The sequence below is a fragment of the Oncorhynchus gorbuscha genome, linkage group LG08 (genome assembly GCF_021184085.1).
Source record: "Oncorhynchus gorbuscha isolate QuinsamMale2020 ecotype Even-year linkage group LG08, OgorEven_v1.0, whole genome shotgun sequence".
NCBI lineage: Eukaryota > Metazoa > Chordata > Actinopteri > Salmoniformes > Salmonidae > Oncorhynchus > Oncorhynchus gorbuscha.
The window spans coordinates 30,489,066-30,516,157 of record NC_060180.1 but is presented as its reverse complement, the minus strand read 5'-3'; the positions used below and the strand labels follow the sequence as shown (position 1 = coordinate 30,516,157).

General features: G+C 46.1%; 1 protein-coding gene across 1 annotated transcript; it reads right to left on the bottom strand.

Moving 5' to 3' along the window:
• Positions 1-4,400: 4,400 nt before the first annotated feature.
• Positions 4,401-26,386, bottom strand: paox (polyamine oxidase). The gene is made up of 10 exons (XM_046359109.1): positions 26,149-26,386; positions 14,205-14,381; positions 13,784-13,914; positions 13,518-13,705; positions 12,518-12,708; positions 10,789-10,958; positions 10,575-10,660; positions 10,356-10,468; positions 4,802-4,950; positions 4,401-4,707 (listed from the first exon to the last, which is right to left on the bottom strand). The coding sequence occupies exons 1-10, from the start codon at positions 26,306-26,308 to the stop codon at positions 4,555-4,557; spliced, it is 1,518 nt and encodes a 505-aa protein (XP_046215065.1). The 5' UTR covers positions 26,309-26,386; the 3' UTR covers positions 4,401-4,554.
• Positions 26,387-27,092: the final 706 nt, after the last annotated feature.

Below are 27,092 nucleotides of genomic sequence, written 5' to 3'. Positions count from 1 at the left end.
CATCATAAAATACCAATAATCATAAAAAATAATACTCATAGCTAATAATACAACTTATATACAGTATATTAGGGTGTCCAATCAAAAACGCATATTTTGATCAATGGGTAAACAAATATCTTAATTCTGTAGAATATATACTCCTCTAAGAAAACAAACGGTCCAAACCTCATGTCTCTATCATAATCCATTCAAAAGGGATTGGAGTTCCCCACAGGGATAGAGAACAGGTGGAGGTGGGGGGAATCAGAAATAATTGTTAGCAGGTACCCTAGAATCCAGTAGTTGTCGAGGGTGCAGCAAGTCAGCACCTCAGGAGTAAATGTCAGTTGGCTTTTCATAGCCGATCATTAAGAGTATCTCCACCACTCCTGCTGTCTCTAGAGAATTGAAAACCGCAGGCCTGGGACAGGTAAGCATGTCTGGTGAATTCATCTTTCTTCTCAAATCCAATGGACATAAAACGATATAGAGGTATGATAGGTATCGATTTTGAGACATGACATGTAGTATTTTAATATTTTAGTATACACTTTTCATACCAATGCTAAATTCCTGTTGTTCAAAGATTTCTCACAAAAACAAGTGTATCTGTGAAATATCAACGGAGCACTGAGCATACCGCAAGCCTTTTATTTTCAATGTCCTTTTACATTTAATTCAGCTTGTGTCATTTTAATTTGTTTTTTTTTGCGACCAGTGGAAACACCTTTGTAGACGACCACAACAACATATAAAATCCTCAAAAGTCACTGCGAGAAAGCAGCACCGCTCTGTCAACAGAGCTTCCTGCTTATTATGGGATGTGCATAGGATTATGAAATACATTTTTGGGGGATATAATGTTAATAACATGTTAGAGAAAGAGCCCACTGAATGATTCAGAACATTGAAGAATCATATTTGTTTTAGTAAACACGGCCTAGCACGGCCAGGTGGACTGGGGACAGCAAGGATTCATCAGGACAGGTAGTCCTGGGCCATGGTCCTAGGGCTCAGGTCCTCCGAGAGAGAGAAAGAAAGAGAATTAGAGAGGGCATACTTAAATTCACACAGGAAACCAGATAAGACAGGAGAAACACTCCAGATATAACAGACTGACCCTAGCCCCCCGACACATAAACTACTGCAGCATAAATACTGGAGGCTGAGACAGGAGGGGTCGGGAGACACTGTGGCCCCGTCCAATGACACCCCCGGACAGGGCCAAACAATAGTTCCAACCGCCGTGTAAGTGAATGGAGAGTAGTTGAACGGATGATCTCCTTATGTGTGGTTCCCACCGTGAAGCATGGAGGTGTGATGGTGCTTTGCTGGTGACACTGTCTGTGATTTATGTAGAATTTAAGGCACACTTAATCAGCATGGCTACCACAGCATTCTGCAGTGATACGCCATCCCATCTGGTTTGTGCATAGTGGGACTATCATTTGTTTTCAACACGACAATGACCCAACACACCTCCAGGCTGTGTAAGGGCTATTTCACCAAGGAGAGTGATGGAGTGCTGCATCAGAGGACCTGGCCTCCACAATCACCCGACCTTAACCCAATTGAGATGGTTTGGGATAAGTTGGACCGCAGAGTGGAGGAAAAACAGCCAACAAGTACTCAGCATATGTGGGAACTGTTGGAAAAGCATTCCAGGTGAAGCTGGTTGAGAGAATGCCAAGCTGTCAAGGCAAAGGGTGGCTACTTTGAAGAATCGCAAATATAAAATATTTTGATTTGTTTTACACTTGTTTGGTTGCTACATGTGTTATTTCATAGCTTATGTTTTCACTATTACTCTACGATGTCGAAAATAGTAAAACCATTGAATGAGTAGGTGTGTCCAAACATTTGACTGGTACTGACTGTATACAGTGCCTTGCGAAAGTATTCGGCCCCCTTGAACTTTGCGACCTTTTGCCACATTTCAGGCTTCAAACATAAAGATATAAAACTGTATTTTTTTGTGAAGAATCAACAAGTGGGACACAATCATGAAGTGGAACGACATTTATTGTAAGTCGCTCTGGATAAGAGCGTCTGCTAAATGACTTAAATGTAAATGTAAATGTATTGGATATTTCAAACTTTTTTAACAAATCAAAAACGGAAAAATTGGGCGTGCAAAATTATTCAGCCCCCTTAAGTTAATACTTTGTAGCGCCACCTTTTGCTGCGATTACAGCTGTAAGTCGCTTGGGGTATGTATCAGTTTTGCACATCGAGAGACTGAATTTTTCCCCCCATTCTTCCTTGCAAAACAGCTCAAGCTCAGTAAGGTTGGATGGAGAGCATTTGTGAACAGCAGTTTTCAGTTCTTTCCACAGATTCTCGATTGGATTCAGGTCTGGACTTTGACTTGGCCAGGGATCTCCTCCCAGACCTGGACTAAAGCAACCGCCAACTCCTGGACAGTCTGTGGTGGATGGAGCGAGTCATGATGTCCCAGATGTGCTCAATTGGATTCAGGTCTGGGGAACGGGTGGGCCAGTCCATAGCATCAATGCCTTCCTCTTGCAGGAACTGATGACAAACTCCAGTCACATGAGGTCTAGCATTGTCTTGCATTAGGAGGAACCCAGGGCCAACCGCACCAGCATATGGTCTCACAAGGGGTCTGAGGATCTCAGTCAGGCTACCTCTGGCGAGCACATGGAGGCCTGTGTGGCCCCCCAAAGAAATGCCACCCCACACCATGACTGACCCACCGCCAAACTGGTCATGCAGAACGTTCTCCACGGCGTCTCCAGACTCTGTCACGTCTGTCACATATGCTCAGTGTGAACCTGCTTTCATCTGTGAAGAGCACAGGGCGCCAGTGGTGAATTTGCCAATCTTGGTGTTCTCTGGCAAATGCCAAACGTCCTGCACTGTGTTGGGCTGTAAGCACAACCCCCACCTGTGGAGGTTGGGCCCTCATACAGTCTGTTTCTGACCGTTTGAGCAGACGCATGCACATTTGTGGCCTGCTGGAGGTCATTTTGCAGGGCTCTGGCAGTGCTCCTTGCAAAGGCGGAGGTAGCGGTCCTGCTGCTGGGTTGTTGCCCTCCTCCACATCTCCTGATGTACTGGCCTGTCTCCTGGTAGCTCCTCCATGCTCTGGACACTACGCTGACAGACACAGCAAACCTTCTTGCCACAGCTCGCATTGATGTGCCATCCTGGATGAGCTGCACTACCTGAGCCACTTGTGTGGGTTAATACTCCGTCTCATGCTACCGCTAGAGTGAAAGCACCGCCAGCATTCAAAAGTAACCAAAGCATCAGCCAGAAAGCATAGGAACTGAGAAGTAGTCTGTGGTTATCACCTGCAGAACCACTCCTTTATTGGGGGTCTTGCTAATTGCCTATAATTTCCACCTGTTGTCTATTCCATTTGCACAACAGCATGTGAACTTTGTCAATCAGTGTTGCTTCCTAAGTGGACAGTTTGATTTCACAGAAGTGTGATTGACTTAGAGTTACATTGTGTTGTTTAAGTGTTCCCTTTATTTTTTTTGAGCAGTGAATAGATAAGAGAGTACAAAAGTTTGTGCAATACATCGTTTTTTAAATTGATATGAACAGTACATTTAAGAGGACAGATTTAAGGCGTGATATTAAACATTACATTAAAAAATAACAAGACACTGAAAGTAATGGTGAGCATTTTGAAATCTAAAATCATTACATTTAAACACCAATTGTTAACAGTAAAATCAGACACCATGAGACTGAGTGGCTTGCAATTAATTTGATTTAAGTAATAATCAAAACAATTTCAAATTGTGAATAATCTCCGAAAACAAATCTTTGGTGAAGATCATAATATTCAACAAATGGTTCAGTAGCAATAGGTTCTGGGAACATTAACCCACGTTGGACAGTCAAAGATATGGAGCCCTTTTGTGTAAAGATCAAGTTGTCCCTACACACTGTTTTAAGTTCTGTTTTTTGCTTCTCCCCTAATGGTTAATATTAGGATTTGTGGAGGGTAAGCAGATCCTAGAACTAAACATAAGGGTAACTTATACCCAGAGATATACTGAACAAAAATATAAAACGCAACATGCAAAGTGTTGGTCCTATGTTTCTTGAGCCAAAATTTAAAATAAAAACATTTTTTCACAGAAATCTTCCATACACAAAAAGCGTATTTCTCTCAAATTTGTTTACAAATTTGTTTACATCCCTGTTAGTGAGCATTTCTCCTTTGCCAAGATAATTCATCCACCTGAAGGTGTGGCATATAAAGAAGCTGATTAAACAGGAAGATGATCACACAGGTGAACCTTGTGCTGGGGACAATAAAAGGTAACTGAGGAATATTTATGTCCGTTATAAAGCCCTTTTTGTGTGTGTGTGTGTGTGTGTGGGAGGGAGGCACTCATTCTAATGCCTGGCTCCTCAGTGGGTGGCGGTGCCCCTGTCCAGTCATGTGAAATGAATAGATTAGGGCCTAATTGTTCTATTTCAATTGACTGACTTCCTTCTACAAACTGTAACTCAGTAAAATCTTGTTGCATGTTGCATTTACATTTTTGTTCAGTATATAACACTTTTACAACGGGTGAGTTCTTGTCCTTAGAGCTTTGATCTGGTTGGCTGAAATGTGCTGGGGGCGGAGTAGTGAGATATGAGTCTACCAGCTTCCCTCCAGCCAGAAAGCAGCGCTCCATGGACAGTGGAGAAGAAGGAAGGATGGGTGGCTTCTCCAGCAAACAACACCTGGAGAGGCTGAGAGAGAATATATAAGAGAGAGAATATGAGAGAGAGAATGTGGGTCAAAAGATGACAGAATACACTACATGAACTGTGTATGTGTGTATACCTGTTCCCCTTGTTGTGGTAGTGGTTCAGCCAGGTTGTGTATATCCTGCAGTGAGGTTCCAATAGCGGTGTAGGTGTAGGAGCCACAGGTCCATGGGTCATGGAACCACTGAGACCTCAGGACACGCCGTGGGGTGATGGTTGGGTTCCCTACACACACAAACATACAGAAACGTAACGTTATGACTATAACTACTGTTCCCTGAAGGAGGGAAAAGGAGATACAATACAACTATGTGGAGTAAACCAGTCGCAACGTATATTGAAGAACTAAAGTCACTCATGACGAGGCCAATGAAATCCACGACTCGCTGGAACCAGATATAACAGACTGACCCTAGCCCCCCGACACAAACTACTGCAGCATACTACTGGAGGCTGAGGCAGTCTGTTATATCTGGAGAATTTATCATGTCAGGCAGAGACAGCAAGGGTGGTTCGTCGCTCCAGTGCCTTTCTGTTCACCTTCACACTCTTGGGCCAGACTACACTCAATCATAGAACCTACTGAAGAGATGAGTCTTCAATAAAGACTTCAATAAAGATCCCAACCAGGCAAAATCTGCATCGAGCTGCCACTTTCAAGGAGCTGGACACAAATCCAGATGCTTATAAGAAATCCCTCTATGCCCTCAGACGAACCCTCAAACAAGCAAAGCGTCAATACACAATTAAGATTGAATCCTACTTCACCGACTTGGACGCTCGTCGAATGTGGCAGGGCTTGAAAACTATTACAGACTACAAAAAGGGAAACCCAGACACGAGCTGCCCAGTGACGAGCCTATCCAATGAGCAAAATGCCTTTTATGCTCGCTTCGAGGCAAGCAACACTGAAGCATGTACGAGAGCACCAGATGTTCTGAACAACTGTGTGATAATGCTCGGTAGCCGATGTGAGCAAGACCCTTAAAACAGGTCAACATTCACAAAGCCAGACGGATTACCATGACGTATACTCAAAGAATGCGCGAACCAACTGTCAAGTGTCTTCACTGACATTTTCAACCTCTTCTTGAGGTTGTAATACAGAGTCTGTAATACCAACATGTTTCAAGCAGACCACCATAGGAAGTGCCCAAGGAAGCGAAGGTAATCTGCCAAAATAATTACCACCCTGTAGCACTTACGTTAGTAGCCATGAAGTGCTTTGAAAGGCTGGTCATGACTCACATCAACAGCCTTCTCGCGGACACACTAGACCCACTCCAATTCGCATACCACCCCAACAGATCCACAGATGACGCAATCTCAATCGCACTCCACACTGCCCTTTCACACCAATGTGAGATTGCTGCTCATTGACTACAGCTCAGGGTTCAACACCACAGTGCCCACGAAGCTCATCACTAAGCTAAGGACCCTGGGACTAATCACCTCCCTCTGCAATTGGATCCTGGACTTCCTGACGGGCTGCCCCCAGGTGGTAAGGGTAGGAAACAACACATCTGCCATGCTGATCCTCAACATAGGGGCCCCTCAGGGGTGAGTCCTCCTGCACTCCCCGTTCACCCATGACTGCATGGCAAACACGACTCCAACACCATCATGATGTTTACTGACGACACAACAGTGGTAGGCCTGATCACAGACAATGATGTGACAGCCTATAGGGAGGAGGTCAGAGACCTGGCATTGGGGTGCCAGAACAACAACCTCTCCCTCAATGTGAGCAAGACAAAGGATCTGATCATGGACTACAGGAAAGGCAGGCCGAACAGACCACCATTAACATCGACAGGGCTGTAGTGGAGTGGGTCAAGAGTTTCAAGTTCTTTGCGTCCACATCAAACTATCATGGTCCAAACACACCAAGACAGTTGTGAAGAGGGCACGTAAATGTAAGTCTCTGATTGTGACATCTTGTGTCCTTCTCCTTAGTTGTCTGTGTTTACTTTCACTTGTTCTGGAAGAGTGGTCTTCTGAGGACAGCTAATCAGCCGTGTCGATGATCCCAAGAGTTGTGATGAGAGCTGTTGTGGTAGATGATGATCGAAGAGAATAACCAGATGACCCTACTTACATTAACTTTCTTAGACACAGAACAGCTACTCAACGTAACATTGATTGTTAGAGGCTACTTTGTCTTCAACTCGTGTTGATTTTCAGGGTAGTGACCAATGGAGACCAAGCTTGTGCAGCTTGTAGTCCTTCTAGTCTGACATGTTAATAATTAACTCAGTCTTTTATACACTTGGGTAAAAAGGGGCATTTCCATCATACTGATACGCTCTCTGAGCTCCCTCAGGCGTGGCTAGTTACAGGGCAAAAGATAAAAAACGATGATCTCGTTAGAAAACTAAATTCACATTCCTATCTTTACAAAAATATTATCTTCATCCTTGTTATTTCCTACACAGCGTAAAGGATGTAAACCTGATATACACAGTGTGAAAGCTCTTCAAGATTTTTTATATCACTTTTATACCATTTTTAATGACATCACAAAATAGACATTCATTTCCCATATTCCGTCTCTCATCATTCCCCACATTCAGATGTTGAAGTATTGTCCCAGTGTTCACTGTTGGACATTAGAGTTTTTGAGCGGCAAAACATTCTAAAACAAAGGTATTCCATTCACCAATAATAGAGGCCAAATGGAGTTGTCTGCTGCCTACAATTTACGATCGACGTGAGGCGTCATAAAACTCCCACACCAATTCCTCCTCCCCTCTGCGGGTGAGAGGGCTCAGTAGACACTAATCCATTGTAACCTGATCTTTGGATCCTATCAGGAGAGTCATGACAAATGAAAGATTTTTTCCCATCCTAAAGTGCTTACGAAAGTTCAGACCCCTTCACTTTTCCACATTTTGTTACGTTACAGCCTGATTCTAAAATGGATAAAATTACAAAATGTTCCTCATTCTACACACAATACCGCATAATGACAAAATGAAAACAGGTTTTTAGATTTAAAAAAAATATATTAAATAGTATTCAGACCCTTTGCTATGAGACTTGAAATTGAGCTCAGGTGCATCCTGTTTCCATTGATCATCCTTGAGATGTTTCTACAACTTGGAGTCCACCCGTGGTACATTCAATTGATTGGACATGACTTGGAAAGACACATACCTGTCTATATAAAGGTCCCAGAGTTGACAGTGCATGTCAGAGCAAGAACACAAGCCATGAGGTCGAAGGATTTGTCCGTAGAGCTCCGAGAGAGGATGGTCCCCAAGAACACAGTGGCCTCCATCATCCTTAAATGGAAGAAGTTAGTAACCACCAAGAGTCTTCCTAGGGCTGGCAGCCCAGCCAAACTGAGCAATCGGGGGAGAAGGGCCTTGGTCAAGAACCCGATGGTCACTCTGACAGAGCTCCAGAGTTCCTCTGTGGAGATGGCAGAAACTTCCAGAAGGGCAACCATTTCAGCAGCACTCTGCCAATCAGGCCTTTATGGTAGAGTGGCCAGACGGAAGCCACTCCTCAGTAAAATGCACATGACAGCCTGCTTGGTTTGCCAAAAGTCACCTAAAGGACTCCCAGACGATGATAAATAAGATTCTCTGGCCTGAACACCATGTGTCACGTCTGGACGAAACCTGGCACCATCCCTACAGTGAAGCATGGTAGTGGCAGCATCCTGCTGTGGGGATGTTTTTCAGTAGTCAGGCTCGAGGGAAAGATGAACGAAGAAAATCTGCTTCAGAGCGCAGACTGGGGCGAAGCACACAGCCAAGACAACGCGGGAGTGGCTTCGTAACAAATCTCTGAATGTCCTCGAGTGGCCCAGCCAGAGCCCAGACTTTAACCCCATCAAACATCTCTGAAGAGACCAGAAAATAAAGGTGCAGCAACGCTCACCATCCAACCTGACAGAGCTCGAGAGGATCTGCAGATTACAATGAGAGAAACTCCCCAAATACAGGTATGCCATGCTTGTAGCATCATACCCATGAAGACTTGAGGCTGTAATCGCTGCCAAAAGTGCTTCAACAAAGTACTGAGTAAAGGATCTGAATACTTATGTAAATATGATATGTTTTTAATTTTAAATACATTTGCAGATTTCTAAAAACAAGTTTTTTCTTTGTCAATATGGGGTATTGTGTGTGTAGGGTGATGAGAAAAAATAAATGATTTAATCAATTTTAGAATAAGTAACGAAATGTGGGAAAAATGAAAGGGTCTTTCCGAATGCACTGTACATCCTGAGATTATCAGGTTCTGATGACTAGATGGTTCTGTTCATGCTTTTAGGTGATTTTTTATTTATTTTTATGTAAGAATCACCCCTCCCCTCAATGTTAAAGGAATAGTTCACCCAAATTACATATTAGTTATGTTATTATTATTTATTATTTCCTTACCCTGTAAGCAGTCTATGGTCAAGGTATGACAGAAACCCACGCTTTGGTTTTGTTTACCTAGCCAACTTTTTTTAGCGTTTGTGGCACAGATCCAGTGCAAGTCAATGGAACCTATATTAGCATTTTCACACTTCATATCCAAGGATGAAGAATCAATACTCCGAGCCGCAGCTCCATACTAATTATCAGACATACTGATACTATATACTCGTTGTTGGGGTGGGACTGGCGTGGCGTGTTCATGGGTGGCTTTTTACAATTTTTTAATGTCCAAATACGTTTGATCCAAATCGGATATTAGGTACTAAAATATATGAATCCTATAAATTAAAAAATGCCAATTTGGGTGCAATCAATTAGCTTAATTTCCCAGAGATCAAAATTCTATTTCAACAAAATAATGTTGCAGGAATGCGAATTTTATCCGTTTTTCTACATAATAAACTATTTCTGAAGATAGGGATAGGGTGGGTGTCATAACCCCCTTTTCTTGTGCTTTTTGAGGTGGAATGACCCAGGGGCGATTCATAATAAAAGAGAATTCCCAGGAATGAAAAGTGTCGAGCTCGAGAAAGACTGCTCCTTTCGGGATCCAACCCTGCTTGTTCCCTCGACTCCGTTACCAACAACCAATCGCCTACAAAGCCCATAACCTGTACCACTAGACACCTCAAAAGGGACTAGTGAGCTACAGGCAGGAATCATCAATGAATCCCAGTAATGAGACACCAAGGGGGGAGGGGTGCATTGGTCGCTCAGACCTGTGTTAAGGCCCCTCGCTCCGGCGGTTAGCCTAGCCAAGTTTAAAGGGGCTGCTTCCTCATCGGAGGTGCACGCAAGACCCAATTCCTCGAAATCCTCCAACTCCAGGAATTGGAAATAGGAATGGGGTTGCCATTAAGCTGGGGGAAAGCGTCATTCACAGGAAGTCAAGGCTACTAGCTGATGTTAGCCAGGAGTCTTTTCAGTCCAAGCTAGGCTAGATGGCCTTATTGACCAAAGCAAGGTCCGTTTAGAATAAGTGACTTAACACTATACTAAACAGTAGAGCTACCCAAGCAACTCCACTATGGGGAAGCAGGAATACCTAGTAGTAGCTAGTTCGCCTCTACGAACAAAAAGGGAACAAAATATTAACACACTACTGACTGAAGTGTAGATTACAGACATGAAAGTACAATGGGTTAACCTGCCTATGAGGCATGTGATGGAGGGGTTAGATGTTAGAAGGTTTACCTGTGAACCTGCGTATCAGGTGTGTTACGGAGTGTGTGATGTCCTGTTCTGGCAGAGTCTCCATCAACTCAGACTCATGACCAGCGATCCAGCCACACAACACATGGCCATACCTGGAGAGACAGGGGTAGAGAGGGGGAAAGAGGGTGAGAGGCAAGAGGCGTGGGGAGTTCAAGACATTGAGTTAGAGATTTTTAGTTTGTGTGTAAGTCTAGTTACCGCTCAGTGGGTTTGAGGACAGTGAAACCAAACATTTTCTTGATCCAGAGTCTCTCCACATCTGATACCTGGTCCACCAAGTCTGACTAGAGGGCAACAGTAAAACTACTGTTAGTGTCTGTGTGTTTGCAATGATAGATAGATATATATTGTGTTCCTCAAGGATCCGTTTTGGGCCCAATACTCTTTTCACCGCATGCTTTGTGTTTCATACCTCGTCTTCCCAGACCAGGTATATGACCTCACAGTCGTCGTCCCACCAGGGTTGGTCAAACTCCACAAAGATCTTGTTGTTGGTTCCAAAGCCCATCCTCTGAACAGAGTGCAGCTTGTGGAGGGGTAGAGGAGGCGAGAGGAGGGTACCATGATGCTTCTTCAGATAACCTGATAGAATAATAGTAGATATTATTAGGTACACTGAACAAAAATGTAAACACTTCATGTAAAAAAAGTATTGGTCCCATGTTTCATGAGCTGAAATAAAAGATCCCAGAAATGTTCCATATGCAAATTACTCTCAAATTTCGTGCACAAATTTGTTTACATCCCTGTTAGTGAGCTTTTTTCCTTTGCCAAGATAATCCATCCACCTGACAGGTGTGGCATATCAGGAAGCTGATTAAACAGAATGATCATTACACAGGTGCACCCTGTGCTGCGGACAATAAAAGGCCACTAAAATGTGAAGTTGTCAAACACAATGCCACAGATGTCTCAGTTCTGAGGGAGCGTGTAATTGGCATGCTGACTGCAGGAATGTCCATCAGAGCTGTTGACAGATAATTTAAATGTTAATTTTTCTACCATAAGCAGCCTCCAATGTCATTTTAGAGAACTTGCTAGTATGTCCAACAGACCACGTGTAACCATGCTAGCCCAGGACCTCCACATCCAGCTTCTTCACCTACGGGATCGTCTGAGACCAGTCACCCCTGACAGCTGATGAAACTGGGGGTTTGCGGAACCAAAAAATGTCCATACAAACTGTCAGAAACCGTCTCAGGGAAGCTCATCTGCGTGTTCGTCGTCCTCACCAGGGTCTTGACCTGACTGCAGTTCAGCGTCGTATCTGCCTTCAGTGGGCAACTGCTCACCTTCGATGGACACTGGCACGCTGGAGAGGTGTACTCTTCACGGATTAATCCTGGTTTCAACTGTACTGGCTTGCTGATGTCAACATTGTGAACAGCATGCCCAATGGTGGCGGTGAGATTGTGGTATGGGCAGGCATAAGCTATGGACAACGAACGCAATTGCATTTTAGCGATGGCAATTTGAATGCGCAGAGATACCATGACGAGATCCCGAGGCCCATTGTCGTGCCATTCTTCCGCCTCCATCACCTCATGTTCTAGCATGTTCATGTACGGCCCCATGTCGCAAGGATCTGTACACAATTCCTGGAAACTGAAAATGTCCCAGTTCTTCCATGGCCTGCATATTCACCAGACATGTCACCCAGTGAGCATGTTCGGGATGTTCTGGATCGGCGTGTACGACAGCGTGTTCCCGCCAATATCCAGCAACTTCGCACAGTCATTGAAGAGCAATGGGACGACATCCCACAAAAATAGTTATCTGTGACCAACAGATGCAAAATCTGGACTGATTTCCTTATATGAACTGTAACTCAGTAAAATCTTTAAAATTGCTGCATTTATATTTTTGTCCAGTGTAGTTTTGGAGGTTGTTCTAAAAAAAAAATTGTAAATGAGAGGAGAAGAGAGACATGGCATGTTGCCTATTTTAGGTAGCCTGTCAGCACAGAAAACTCAGACTTCCAGTTCTTTGAGAAGGTACGGTCACAATGTTTGTTACTGGTTATAAAAGGTTAATGTTTAGAAACTTAGAAGAGATGTCATAAAATGTAATATAAGATAACATTTTAACAGTAGTCATTTGACATCTGTGTGTGTGTGTGTGTGTGTGTGTGTGAGACCTACCGAGAGGGACAGTGAGGATGACGTGGTCTGCTGGGATTCTCTCTCCATCTTCACACTCCACCACTACAGGGTACTCTCTCCCTCCTTTCCTCACCACCTTCTGCCAGTGGACACAGCGGACTGGTCGATGGTAGGAGACTATCCCAGTAGGAAGCTCTTTCATCAAGTTGTCGATTAACCCTTCATAACCTCTGAAAGAGACAGAACAACAGTCTAGTCTAGTCACTCACACAGCGATGGCACTCAGCGGTAAACTGAGAAAGGTGCAATCGATGTCTATACACACACACACACACACACAAAGGATTTTTTGACAGCCTAATTTAGATATTTTATGCTTAGAATTTACGACATTTGGTAGGCTATTTGTTACTCAACTTGTTTAGAATTAGACACGCAGCTTCTCTTCGGTCATTACTTGTTGCCCTAGAATACTTGATAAAGCATTGCTCACCACAATAATGTCATAAAATCAATAGAATAAATGTATCAATAATCTAGCTGACATCTGTAAAGTTCTTCTTTAACGTTTAGAGACCGGGGAGAAACTGCAATAACCCGGAAAGATGTTCTGTAAAACTTCCAAATGACATCAGTTTGACCGGTTTTATGAAAAGCTGTGAAAACAATCCAACAAGATTCGGATAAGAATATTTCAGTTTGTCTTTGATGCATATTTTATGTGGTTAAAATAGCCTACTGTCAGCTTTATTTCTCCAAAAAAGATAGCAAACATGCTAAGTACTTAATGGTCCATTCGCAGTCTCTCAAGACGCTGAAATAAATACATAATTTCTCTCCACTTCTGTTCCAGAGACAAAATTGTTGCTTGCCGTAAAACGATACACCAAATGTTAATTTTGTAGCCTACTAATATTATATTAGGCTACATTGTGAGAGGTTATAGGAGTACAGTCATTGTGCAGATTTCAGTTACTATTCCATTTAACCCAGCCGCACCCCTGCTTTCCCCATCCCCTGCGAGCCCACACAAACTGACCGGGGGAAGGTGCAGTCCAATCCAGGCAAGGTCTTGTACAGTCCAAAGGCTCCCAGGCCCAGCGTGTCCAGAGTGTGTGTTCCATTCACACAACACTCCGCCTTCAACAGAGTACTGATCAAAGACAGACGGACAGACTGACAGGACAGACTGTCACCTTGCCACCGCTCTGCTGCACGCTGACACACCTACACACACACACATTTAACAGGCAGACAAGAAATACAGGTATACGGTGTGTGTATGTGTGGGCGCATGTGACATACCTCTGTCCTTATGAACTCTCCAACACTGCTATACGGTTCTCCTTCCTGTTCGCTGAACTCGCCTCCCTCCTCCAACACCTCAGCAAACAGCTCTACGGCAGGACCCGTCAGCTCTGGAGTCAGCTTATGACCTGGTAGAAACATAACACAATGCTAACAAACTACTGACTAGCTAAGACTTTGTATGAGCCAATGATTTTTCTATGGGGTTCATACATTGGACCGACAAAAAGAAAAAAAGGGAACGGAGAGCGCATCCACAGTTTGGTCTGTCGCTTGTACATAAACAACTCATGTTAGTTCAACTAATTTTAACTTTAACTTCTGACAGACAAAAAAAAGGAAAAAAAAAACTGACTTGGTGACATAATATTACATTTTCATCCATTAAAATCAGTCTCTGTCTGGCCCAACTTTTTACCAGAGCTGGAGAACCAGTTTGGTACCCATGGTGGGTGACCTCCTATAGCCAGGTCCTGGTTCTCCGGAGTCAGGCTCTCTGGGTCCAGCAGGCTGTACTGTCTGGACAGACAGAACACTGGGTTAGCCTCCGACGGACCATGGATCCAGTTAGCACCAATCTCTATGATGTTATTACCTAGAGGAGAGAGTGGGAAGGGAGAGAGAGAGAGTGTAATACATTCAAACAAGTTTAGCGGCACACAGCATGTGTAGGTTACACAATTACACAGCAATAAAAACAAGTGCTATGGTTTTATGATACAGACTGCAGTTAAGACTCATCATGGTTTGATATATTACCGCATATTGATAAAGCTACAGCCTACTGTATCACATGCTTTTTTGACAATGTTTATTGACAGCGGTCATATTCAATGAGTGTTGACCATTTATAAATTCATCAGTTATTCTGCACTCTGGCACAATCAGACGAGAGTGCCCTGAAATCGAAGTAGATGGCCAGACTGCAGGAATGTCCACCAGAGCTGTTGCCAGAGAATTGAATGTTAATTTATCTACCATAAGCCACCTCCAACGTTGTTTTCGAGAATTTGGCAGTACGTCCAACTGGCCTCACAATCGCAGACCGCGTGAAGCCCACGCCACCCAGGACCTCCACATTTGGCTTCTACAGGATTATTTAGGGTGGGGGTGGGGGGTTATTTCTGTCTGTAATAAAGCCCTTTGTGGGGGAAAACTAATTCTGATTGGCTGGGCCTAGCTCCCAACACGACTGCGACATTGCACAGTCAGATTATGGCTTAATACATTTATTTAAATTGATTTCCTGATATGAACTGTAACACAGTAAAATCTTTGAAATTGTTGCATGCTACATTTTTGTTCAGCATATATTGGATCTTTGTCCAGCTACTGTGAAATGTTTGGATGTGGGTAAAACCATCCATAGTCTGCGTTGTTTTAACATTATATGCCCACAGGGAGAAAGGATGGTACCTGTAAGTGTGACATAGCCTATTTAGAATTTTAATTTTATTATTCATTCTCTTTTTAGGCCGTATCAATAATTAATTAATGTAATCTTGTTTATTGACAATGTTTGGCATGTCCATGCACAGCCATAATGCAATTTACAATAGGCCTAGATCCTATTTCAGTGTGAATGCTATTGCAGCCATGCAATTACTTAGAACAATGTGGACTGCAAACAGATGCAAGTTAACATATTTATCAAAGATAGGTCTACATTGTTATTTTATTTCTGTAAGCCAGTAGCCGATGTGAGTAAGATCTTTAAACAGGTCAACATTCACAAAGCTGCAGGGCCAGACGGACTACCGGGGCATGTACTCCGAGCATGCGCTGACCAACTGGCAAGTGTCTTCACTGACATTTTCAACCTGTCCCTAGCCGAGTCCGTAATACCTACATGTTTCAAGCAGACCACCATAGTCCCTGTGTCCAAGAACACCAAGGTAACCTGCCTAAATGACTAGCGACCCGTAGCACTCACATATGTAGCCATGAAGTGCTTTGAAAGGCTGGTCATGGCTCACAACACCATTATCCCAGACCCATCCCAATTTGCATACTGCCGCAACAGGTCCACAGATGACATAATCTCTATTGCACTAAACACTGCCCTTTCCCACCTGGACAAAAGGAACACCTATGTGAGAATGCTAAAAAAATTGACAAAGACTCCAACCACCCAGCCATAAGACTGCTGAACAGCTAACCAAATGGCTACCGGGACTACATGCATTTTTACGCTGCTGCTTCTCGCTGTTTGTTAACTATTATCTGTGCAAAGTCACTTTACCCCTACCTACATGTACATATTACCTCAATATAGCCCCGTTATTGTCATTTTATTGTTGCGCTTTAATTTGAGTTCATTTAGTAAAATGTTTGTTTTTTCTTAAACTCTTATTTATCTTAAAACGGCACTGTTAAGGGCTTGTAAGTAAGCATTTCACAGTAAGGTCTACTGCACCTGCTGTATTTCGGCGCATGTGACAAATAAAATGGTATTTGATTTGATTTCGAAATTAGCCCTGCTGTCACCATTCAGACATTGATACCACATATGCATTTGCTCGTCGTGGAGTTTGTCTTACACAGTGTTGTGCATTTTAGAGTTGAAGAATGTAGAATCAGTTTAACAGGTGACAAAGAGATTATTTTACTATTGTAACACGCAGTGGGGAGAATTATATTGTCCCTGTCAGGAGTCCAGGCTTTTGACATAGATGGTAGAGCTCTCATCTCTGGACCACACAAGCCTGAGATTGCATACTGCTAAGGCTCTCTACATCGGCCAGCAACATTGGTGACCAGGGTGGGATCCTGTCGATCAGTGGAGGCTGTTGGGAGGAGCTATAGGGGGACAGGGTTATTGTAATGGCTGGAATGCAATGGTATCAAACTCATTAAACTTACGGAAACCACGTTTGACTCTGTTCTATTAATTCAATTCCAGCCATTACAATTAGGCCGCCTCCTATAGCCCCTCCCACCAACTGCCACGGCTTTCCACATCCCTATGGGGCCTAGGCACACAAATTCTCCTAGAGAGAAGGGGGAACACTGAAGTATGTGTTGATGACAGTTCTACAGTCAACAGAGGCCCAGGCTTTTGGCATAGATGGTAAAGCTCTCCTTTCTGGACTGCAACATGGTAAGATTGTGCCCTCCACAGCACTTGATATACATTGATTGGTAGTTTAACCTATAATTAGATACTTCAAATACTGCCTGAGACACCTTTGTGATTTGTCTCCATACTCAATAAATGGTGAAACACGGTCATGGTGTTCTTTGTTTTCGAATGTATATGCATGAAACACACATCATGAAAACCATGTCTCACACTCAGTCATAGTTTGTAGAATAACATATGGATTGGTAAGATTTAGGCACAGTCACCTTTTATGAGGTTAGTGGGAAAGTTATCATTTAAACCACCTAAATATACTCATACTCACTTAACATTTAGTATTCATCCTTCTCCATACCTTATGTTCGAATGCATCAAACTCTATGCATGCCCACCATGGAATTGGTCAGCTGCTATTTGAGAACTAATCTGGTTTAGAAAGCAAAGTGGTTATCTTATTACACAGATTGTATCGCAAGGTGCCACAGTGCTTTCAGAAATAATTCGTACCCCTTGATTTATTCCACATTTTGTTGTGTTACAGCCTGAACTCAATGGATTAAATATATTTTTCTCAACCATTTACACGTAATACCCAAAAAGTGAAAACAATTTTAGAAAAATTAAATACAGAAATCGTATCTATATAAGAATGCACACCCGAGTCAATACACGTTAGAATAACCTTTGGCAGCGATTAAGACTCTAAGCTTAATCGCTGTTTAAGACTAAGCGCTTTGTACACCTGGATCGTACAATTTTTTTATAAAATTCTGTCAAGTTGGTTTCTAGACAGCCATTTTCAAGTCTTGCCATAGATTTCCAAGCAGATTTAAGTAAAACTGTAACTAAGTCACTCAGGAACATTCTTGGTAAGCAACTGCAGTGCATTTTCAGCCTTGGGTATTAGGTTATTTGTCCTGCTGAAAGGTGAATGTCTCCCAGTGTCTGTTGGAAAGCAGACTGAACCAGATTTTCCCCTCTAAGATTTACCTCTATTCCGTTTCTTTTTAATGTAAAAAACGCATTAGTCCTTGCCGATGACAAGCATACCCATAACATGATGCAGCCACCACCATGGTTGAAAATATGAAGAGTAGTACTCAGTGATGTGTTGGATCTGCCCCAAACATAAGGCTTTGTATTCAAGACAAAGTTCATTTTTTTGCCACATTTTTAGCAGTTTTACTTTAGTGCCTTGTTGCAAACAGAAGGCATATTTTGGAATATTTTTAATCTGTACAAGGTTCCTTCTTTTCATTCTGTCAATTAGGTTAGCCATGATATATCAGACCTATACCACAGGTATGACAAAACATGTTTTTTTTTCTGCTCGAATTACAATAGTAACAAGATTATTATAGCAATAAGGCTCCTCAGGGTATTGTGGCAACGCATTGCATCGTGCCTAAGAACAGCCTCTAGCAGTGGTATATTGGCCATATACCACACCCCCTTGGGCCTTATTGCTTAAATATGTTTTGGCAAATATGCATATTGCAGTGGTATCCAACACGGAACCCAAACTGGCTGTGCGCGCACCATCGTGCATACATTTACACCAACACCAAATGTTACACCCCACACCAAATGCTATCACGACACGCAGGTTAAAATATCAAAACAAACTCCGAACCAATTACATTAATTTAGGAACAGGTTGAAAAGCATTAAACATTTATGGCAATTTAGCTAGCTAGTTTTCACTTGCTAGCTAATTTGTCCTATTTAGCTAGCTTGCTGTTGCTAGCTAATTTGTCATCTCTCCTCCTTCCAGGCCTTTTCATCTTTGAACTTATATGGCGATTGGAATCTACACTTTCATAGTATATAACCAATGAGGAGATGGGAGAGGCAGGACTTGCAGCGCAATCTGCATCAGAAATAGAAAGGGGTTCTGTTTTAGCCCATGGCATCGAAGACGCTCGTTGGCGCGCAATGATTGAATAACATAGATTTCGAAATGTATTTTGCGACGCGAGCGGTGTAGTCAGCCTCCATTCTAGCATATATGATTACACACACCTTTCCACCTTTTTGCTTTTATATGGGATTCTATGCAAAGTATATTATTGAGTGTTTCGTTAAGCTTGCAGCTAGTTCCTTGAAAGGAGACAATCATGCCAAAACATTTTAATTCACTGACAGAGATATGGATCATTAAACACAAATTGACGTTTATAGTAGCTGGCTAGGCTAGTCAAACTGTAATATTGCCTAGCTTTCAATAAATTGGCTAAATGGTCAACGATGTTACCTCTTCACAGGATCAAAACAAATCGTATTGCATGCTGCATATTTCAAGTGCACTCGAAAACAGATATTTATCTATAGCTATTGTTGGATCCTGTGTTTTACATTATAGCCATTACCATATATATGATTGAATATTATCTGCTGTTGGCTTGTGTGGATGTATGTATGTGTTATGCAACATAGCTGACTTGAAACATTGTTAAACGCTTCAGGGCCATGGGCCTTTCTCATGATGGAAAAAAGACAGGAACTGTGCAATGAGGTAGGGGTGGCACATTCAGAGCTTGGTGTTGCGAGAACAAGCGGTCTTTTGTTAGATAACAGGAGCCAGGTGCAAGATAACGGTATGGAGCATGAGAGCCTGAATGTTCTTCACATATATCAACAGAAGCGCCAAGAGGCGGGGACCCGCCTGAGCGCCTGCAATAGGCTGAGCAAGTTTAAACCACGCCCAGTCTCTACTGTGATAGGCCAACAGACGTGTTGGAACTGTCTATCACAGTATAAAGAATACTGTAGCGACCCGCACAGACAGCTGTGTGTTATGTGTTAGGCTAGGAGGTGGTTGTGTTGTACTGACCAGTACCCGGTGTTCGCGGGGTCCGACATGTCAATCAACCTGCTATCTGCCAATCACGGGAATGTCTGGAATGTTCTGATGCCGGGCATCCTGGTGGTTGGCGGAGTGGCGTGGAGGGGGGTTGGGCAGGGGGGTGGAGCATTGGAAGTTAAGACCAGGTTCAGCCTTTGTTCTCTCTCTCTTACGTCTGGGCTTCACAAGAGAAGGTCACGATTGGCTTGTGGGTTATCTGTCATCTATTTGGCGTGTGCTACGGCCCAAACAGTAGCCTGTGTAAAGTTGGTTTAATAAACCGTCAATTCGCAAACTCAAGCCTCTGTCGGGACAATTGTTAATTTATGATCTAGTCAGGTCATTACATTGGTGTCAGAAGTAAAAACGTTGATACAAGTTAGCCAGCTAGCTAGCTGACTTATGTGGCTAGCTACCGTAGGTGAGAACGGGGATTGAAAATGCTTCGAGGGAATCCGAAAGTGAAGGTGGAGGTAGGGGACGATTATGGCCAAGGAGGTGCGTGTGAATGGACGTCGGGGGTTCTGTCTGAGGAGAGAGGGCGTCGGAGCGCAGGGCCGCTTGAGGGAGGACGTTAGAGCGATGGCGGCTGAACCGGGCATGAGTGCTTTCGACTGTATTTCGCGCGGATTCTGGTGGGCGGACCGAAGTGGTGACGTCGACGCGGCGTGACGAGGAATCTGGGGCTCAGGATGTAAACAAACATGGCGGCGCCCAGTTCCCGGCTGCGTCCGTATCTGTTAAGACCCCGAAGTATTCCGGTAAGGCGGATTGGGAAGCTTTTCATGCTCAGTTTGAACTGTTAGCTCATTTTAGGGGGTGGTCGGATGAAGAAAGGGCACTGCAGTTGGCTTTATGCCTCACTGATGAAGCTCTGGCCTGTTTGATATTGATTAGCCCCGAGGACAGGCATGATTATAGTGCTTTAGTGGGAGCACTGAGGAGGCGCTATGGACAGTGTGTACAGCCCGGGCTACTGCGCTCCGAACTTAGTAATAGACGCAGGCAGCCTGGAGAGCCTCTACGGGTGCTAGCTAATGACATTGAGAGCCTCTCTCGGCGGGCATATGCTCACATGCCCCCCTCCGTGCAGAGCGAGCTAGCACGGGACCAGTTCATACAGGCGCTCTCTCCTACGGAGCTGCGCATACAGACCCAGCTGGCTCATCCTGAGTCATTGCAGACAGCCTTGGAGATGGCTTTGGAGAGGGAGCTGGTGTGGGCTGGGGCTTCAGCTGGGGCTTTGGTGGGGGTGCAGGGAGACACACCCTCTGTGCAAGCTGGGGGGCAGAGCAGCCCGGAGCCGGAAAAGCCTGCTTGGGTGGCCGAAATGACAAAACTCATTCGTGCTGTGTCGCTACAGGCGGAACGAAACACACGCCCTGGTCCCAGGGTCTGCTGGGGTTGTGGCCAGCCAGGCCATCTGCGCCGAGTTTGCCCCATGTCCCCCAGAGCTCAGGGAAACGGCTCGGGGTCCGCATAGACCGGGTAGTGCGGACCCCTGGCTTTCTATCCCAACCACCATCATCTTCAGGAGGAGCCCACCGGCACAGACGGGGAAGCAAGGCTCCACTTCCCCCAGAAGCAGACGAGGGCAAGCGGATGGAGCCTGTTGTTGTGGTGGGCCGGACCTGTGTTGGGGACTTTTGTCATGTCCCTGTCACTGTGGAGGGGGTGCCCTGCTCCGCCCTGGTGGACACTGGGTCCACAGTAACCCTGGTGAGGCCAGATATTGTGCCAGGTTGGACTCAGTGTGAGCCTACAACTGTGCAGCTCCGCACCCATGAAAGGGAAGGGAATAAGGGAATAATGACTCTGACAGTAGGGGGCAGGACTGTGCGTCATCCTGTGTGGGTGGCGGCTGTGCAGGACCCTTGTATCCTGGGGTTGGACTTTCTTAGGAGCACAGGCTGCCAGTTAGACCTAAATAGGGGCACACTGAGCTTCCAGGGAGGGACGGAAGTCACCATGGCCCCCCCTAATGTCACATTCACTCAACCCAACAAACCCTTTACTCCAACAGTTAAAGCAGCAGAGACTCATGGCTGCGCCCCCTCCCCCACAGCTGTGTGTGACTTTTCCCCAGTCCCCCTGTCACCTACGGCGGTGTGTTACATTCCCCCAGCTACCTCCATGACACAGCCCTCTGTGAGCCCGGGTCGCACCCCCCAGCCCAGCTACCCCAGATGGGAGAGGAGAGGACACTGTCTGCAGTGAGGGAGATATGGGGGAGGAACTGTGTTGGTCTTGACCCTGAGCAGCAGGAACGGTTGTGGCAGTTGCTGTTTGAATTCAGAGACAGCTTTGCGTTGAGTGAGGAAGAGGTGGGTCAGACTCATCTGGTGCAGCATGAGATCGACACAGGTGATGCTCGACCCATCAAGATGCGTCCCCGCCGTATCCCGCTGGCACGCCAGGAGGCGGCAGACAAGGCTGTGTTGGAGATGCAGCGGGCAGACTTCATTGAGCCCTCAGAGACAGCCCCTGGGCGGCGCCAGTCGTCATGGTTCCGAAGAAGGGGGGCAAGCTGAGGTTCTGTGCGGACTACAGGCGGCTGAATGAGGTAACCAGGAAGGACTCATACCCCATACCACGTATCGATGAGTCGCTGGACCTGGTTAGGGGGTCCTCCTGGTTCTCCTCACTAGACCTCCGCAGTGGCTACTGGCAGGTGCCCCTCTCCCCAGAGGCCAGAGCCAAAACTGCGTTCTCCACTAACAGAGGACACTGGCAGTTCAAGGTCCTGTGCTTTGGCCTGTGCAACGCTCCAGCCACTTTTGAGCGTTTGATGGACAGGGGGCTGGATGGCATCCCCCGACAGCAGTGTCTGGTATACCTCGATGACATCCTGGCCCATGGCAGCTCCTTCCAGTCAGCCCTGGGGGCGCTACGGCGTGTGCTGGAGAGGGTGGCTGCCGCAGGTCTGAAGCTCCACCCCGAGAAGTGCCACTTCATGAGGAGAGAGGTGTCCTTCTTGGGCCACCGAGTGGGGAAGGAGGGGATCAGCACCATGGAGGACAAGGTAGGGGCTGTCAGAGACTGGCCCACCCCCACCAACCAGTGTCAGCTGAAGAGCTTCCTGGGCCTGGCCTCGTACTACAGGAGGTTTGTACAGGGCTTCTCAAGCGTTGCTGCTCCACTGAACCGCCTGCTGCCGAATGACAAGGCTTTCACTTGGACAGTGGAGTGTGAGGAGGCGTTCAACACCCTCAAACGTGCACTGATCGAGGCCCCCGTGCTCGCCCCCCCTGACCTCACCTTGCCCTTTATCCTGGAGACAGACGCGAGCAATGTGGGCATGGGTGGGGTGCTGGCCCAGGTGGGGCCAGAGGGGGAGAGAGTGGTGGCGTACTTCAGCAAAACATTTGACAAACATGAGCGCCGCTACTGTGTCACCCGGCGGGAGCTCTTGGCTGTTGTGGCTTCCGTCAAACACTTCAAGTACTACCTGGGTGGTCTGCCCTTTACTGTAAGGACTGACCACTCTGCTCTCCAGTGGCTCATGTCTTTCAGAGAGCCAGAGGGGCAGGTGGCACGCTGGTTGGAGGAGCTTCAGCCGTATGACTTCACGGTGGTGCCCAGGGCAGGGGCACGCCACTCCAACGCCGACGCCATGTCCCGTCGGCCCTGTACTGCAGACGGCTGCCGCTACTGTGAACGGAGAGAGGGACGGGAGAGAGAGCTGCGGGCAGAGGAGGGTGTCTGTGCCACAGTGTGTCGGGCGAGCGGGCCTGTCTGCTGTGAGCTGCAGACTGTCGACGTGGCTGAATGGCGGCAGCAGCAGGGACGGGACACAGACCTACAGCCAGTGCTACAGTGGGTAGAGGCGCAGGTGAGGCCACCATGGGAAGAGGTGACAGCGCTCTCACTCGCAACCAAAGGGTTGTGGTCGAAGTTTGAGAGACTGCGGCTGGCTGATGGCGTGCTACAGCGGGCATGGAAGGAGTCAGCTACGGGAGAGGAGAGGTGGCAGGTGGTGGTCCCAAAAGCATTGCGGGAGGCTGTGCTCCAGAGTACTCATGGGGGGTGGGGACTGGACACTTTGGGGTCACAAAAACACTGCGCCGTCTCCGTCAGGGCTTCTACTGGGGGCAGCACAAGAGGGATGTGGAGGACTTTTGTCGCCGCTGTGACAACTGCACAGCGAGAAAGGGCCCCCCAGGCCGCTCTCATGCTCAGCTCCAACAGTTCCCAGTGGGGGCTCCCATGGAGAGGGTGGGAGTGGATGTAGTTGGGCCGTTCCCCACCACAGACAGTGGAAACCGCTGGGTGCTCACGGCCATGGACTATTTCACAAAATGGCCCGAGGCCTGACCAGGAGGCAGAGACCATCGTCGACACCCTGACAGCGGGGATGTTCAGCAGGTTTGAAGCTGCAGAGTCCATCCACAGCGACCAAGGCATAAACTTTGAGTCCCGTGTGTTCGCCACCATGTGTGAGAGGCTGGGTATGCACAAGACCCGCACTACTCCTCTCCATCCTCAAAGTGATGGCCTTGTGGAGCGCTTCAACAAAACGCTTGGACAGCAGCTGGCCATCGTCTCTTCCAAACACCAGCATGACTGGGACAAGCACCTGCCTATGGTCCTCATGGCATGCCGCTCCGCTGTCCAAGACTCCACCTCCTGCACGCCTGCCCTCCTCATGCTGGGGCCCCTGGATAGCCCTCATGTTCCTCCGGGGCCAGAGTATGCCCGGAGACTCCAGGACCGCCTGGAGACAGCCCACACCTTCGCCAGAGAGCAGCTGGTGAATGCAGGTGTGAGGCAGAAAAGGAACTATGACGTGCACACCCGGGGAAGGCACTTTGTGGCTGGGGAGCTGGTCTGGGTCTACAGCCCCCTAAGGAAAAAAGGCAGATGCCCCAAGTTGGACAGTCACTGGGTGGGACCCTGCAGTGTCCTGGAGAGGGTAGGGGAGGTTGTGTACCGGGTGCAGCTTCCTCCCAGGGGGAGAACGGTGGCACTGCACCGGGACAGGTTAGCCCCATACAGAGGGGCCTCTTCTCCCCAAACCCCAGGAACCCCCAAAATTCCCCTCTCTGGCAATGACATTCTCCAGGCACCCACCCTCAGGTGCCGCAGACAAGGCTCCAGACAGCCCACTCCCCCGGTCTCCCCCCCTGTGTCACCGCGTGGTTCCCCAGAGCCACGGACTGTATTACCCGTTCCAGCTTCCTTGTCCCCCATATCCCTGCCTTCATCCCCTGGTTCCCAGAGGGGCACTCTGCAACCATCACGGCCACGCAGGCAAAGGAGACCTCCGGGTCGCTTCAGAGACTTTGTTTGTTCCCTCGGGGACGAGGGACTTTGTGGTGGGGGGGCTGTGTAGCGACCCGCACAGACAGCTGTGTGTTATGTGTTAGGCTAGGAGGTGGTTGTGTTGTACTGACCAGTACCCGGTGTTCGCGGGGTCCGACATGTCAATCAACCTGCTATCTGCCAATCACGGGAATGCCTGGAATGTTCTGATGCCGGGCACCCTGGTGGTTGGCGGAGTGGCGTGGAGGGGGGTTGGGCAGGGGGGTGGAGCATTGGAAGTTAAGACCAGGTTCAGCCTTTGTTCTCTCTCTCTTACGTCTGGGCTTCACAAGAGAAGGTCACGATTGGCTTGTCTGTCATCTATTTGGCGTGTGCTACGGCCCAAACAGTAGCCTGTGTAAAGTTGGTTTAATAAACCGTCAATTCGCAAACTCAAGCCTCTGTCTGGACAATTGTTCATTTATGATCTAGTCAGGTCATTACAATACTGTTTTACATACGTCTTGTCAGTTCTCTGTTCTGCCCTGCGTGGTATTACAGTGAGCCCGTAAATACGAAAGTTGCATTTGCCATTTATTACTTAGCTAATAAAAAATACATAGTATAAAATCGGTGACTCATTGTTATATTTATCCTGATACCAGATTTGAATTTACGCAACCCTAACACTATTCCTCTTCATCAGACAGCAACTTGCGTTTCCACAACAGGCTGTGTTTACGACTAGAAACAGTAGATAGAAGATTGACTGTCTTCATCACGAGGTGTACGAGAGTTCAAATTCAGCCGTTCGCCACATTTTCCCGAGTAGACCGTGTTGAAGTATACTTTTTATGAGAAAATTCAAGGTGCCAACACCTGTTATAGTCATCATAAGAATGTTTTACTGTCATATGCAACAACAACCAAAAACAGCTCCTTCCTTAGACTGGGATCGATCAACTTCACGGTTTTCGCCTATCATCTTGATGGCTGCAGTTGGTGAAGTGAAGACATAACTTCATGACCTTTGATCACATGATTTTTGTAAAGTTCCTGCAGTCGAGATATAAGCGTAAATCGGACGATTTTATCCCCATAATGCAACACTTTGAAAAGCGGTGAGAATCGACTTAGCAAAATTTATCCGATCGAACGCACCCCTTTCTTTCCTCATGTTCCCTCTACACTCACCCATTTTGCCTGTCTTTATCCTTCCTCCACTCCGCCCCGTCGCTTCCAGGATTCTCACATTGCGGAAACCATGTTTGGTTAACTTCAAAGCTGCTCCAATACCAGATATTCCACAGCCAACTATTACTATCTGCGAGTCCAAACCGTGCCGCAAAGCCATAGCGGTATCCTGATGTCTATCAAATGGTCTCCGTCTCTCCCTCTATCTTCTTATTCTTCTTCTTCTATGGGGTTTATCGGCGGTTGGCATCCAATGTTAATGGTTCATTACCGCCACCAGCTGTACGGGGTATTGAATAAGAACAACAAAAAACATTCCGGGAAAGGTGGAAAACGACATCACACTAAATAAAACACGTAAAATAACAAGTAAAATAAAAACACCATACTTCTTCAATCACAGTCCACTCCAAAATGCATCCCTACACAGGCTCAGGGGCCTGTGTACATTCGCAGACATGATTTATTGCACTGCATCTGCTGTGGAATCGCGAAGACCCCAAAAAACGTCAGCAGCATTCACAATGACTCCAATTTTCTTAGACTTCTTCTCCACTTGTGCTGTACAGTTTTATAACTATTGCAATAAATAATACAAAGTCCACCTTTTTAACATGTAACATTTCACTATCTCTCGGTTGATGAGAAACCTTTGCTGGTTGTGGTGGCTCTACTTAACATTGCTTCTTCCCCACCACACACTCCTTTACATTTTCTCACCGCCTCCAGATGAGAGACACGTTGGACGCTCCTTAACCTTGCCACCTCATTCTCCTTCACCCTTCATAGGGCACTCCAAGAATTCAGGTGCATGTTCACCACCACAATTGCAGCATTTCTTCCACCCTGCACACTTGACACATGACCAAATATTTTACATTTATGACACTGAATGGGCTTGTGCACAAAAGATCTTACCGCGCATCTCATGAATCCTAAGTTTA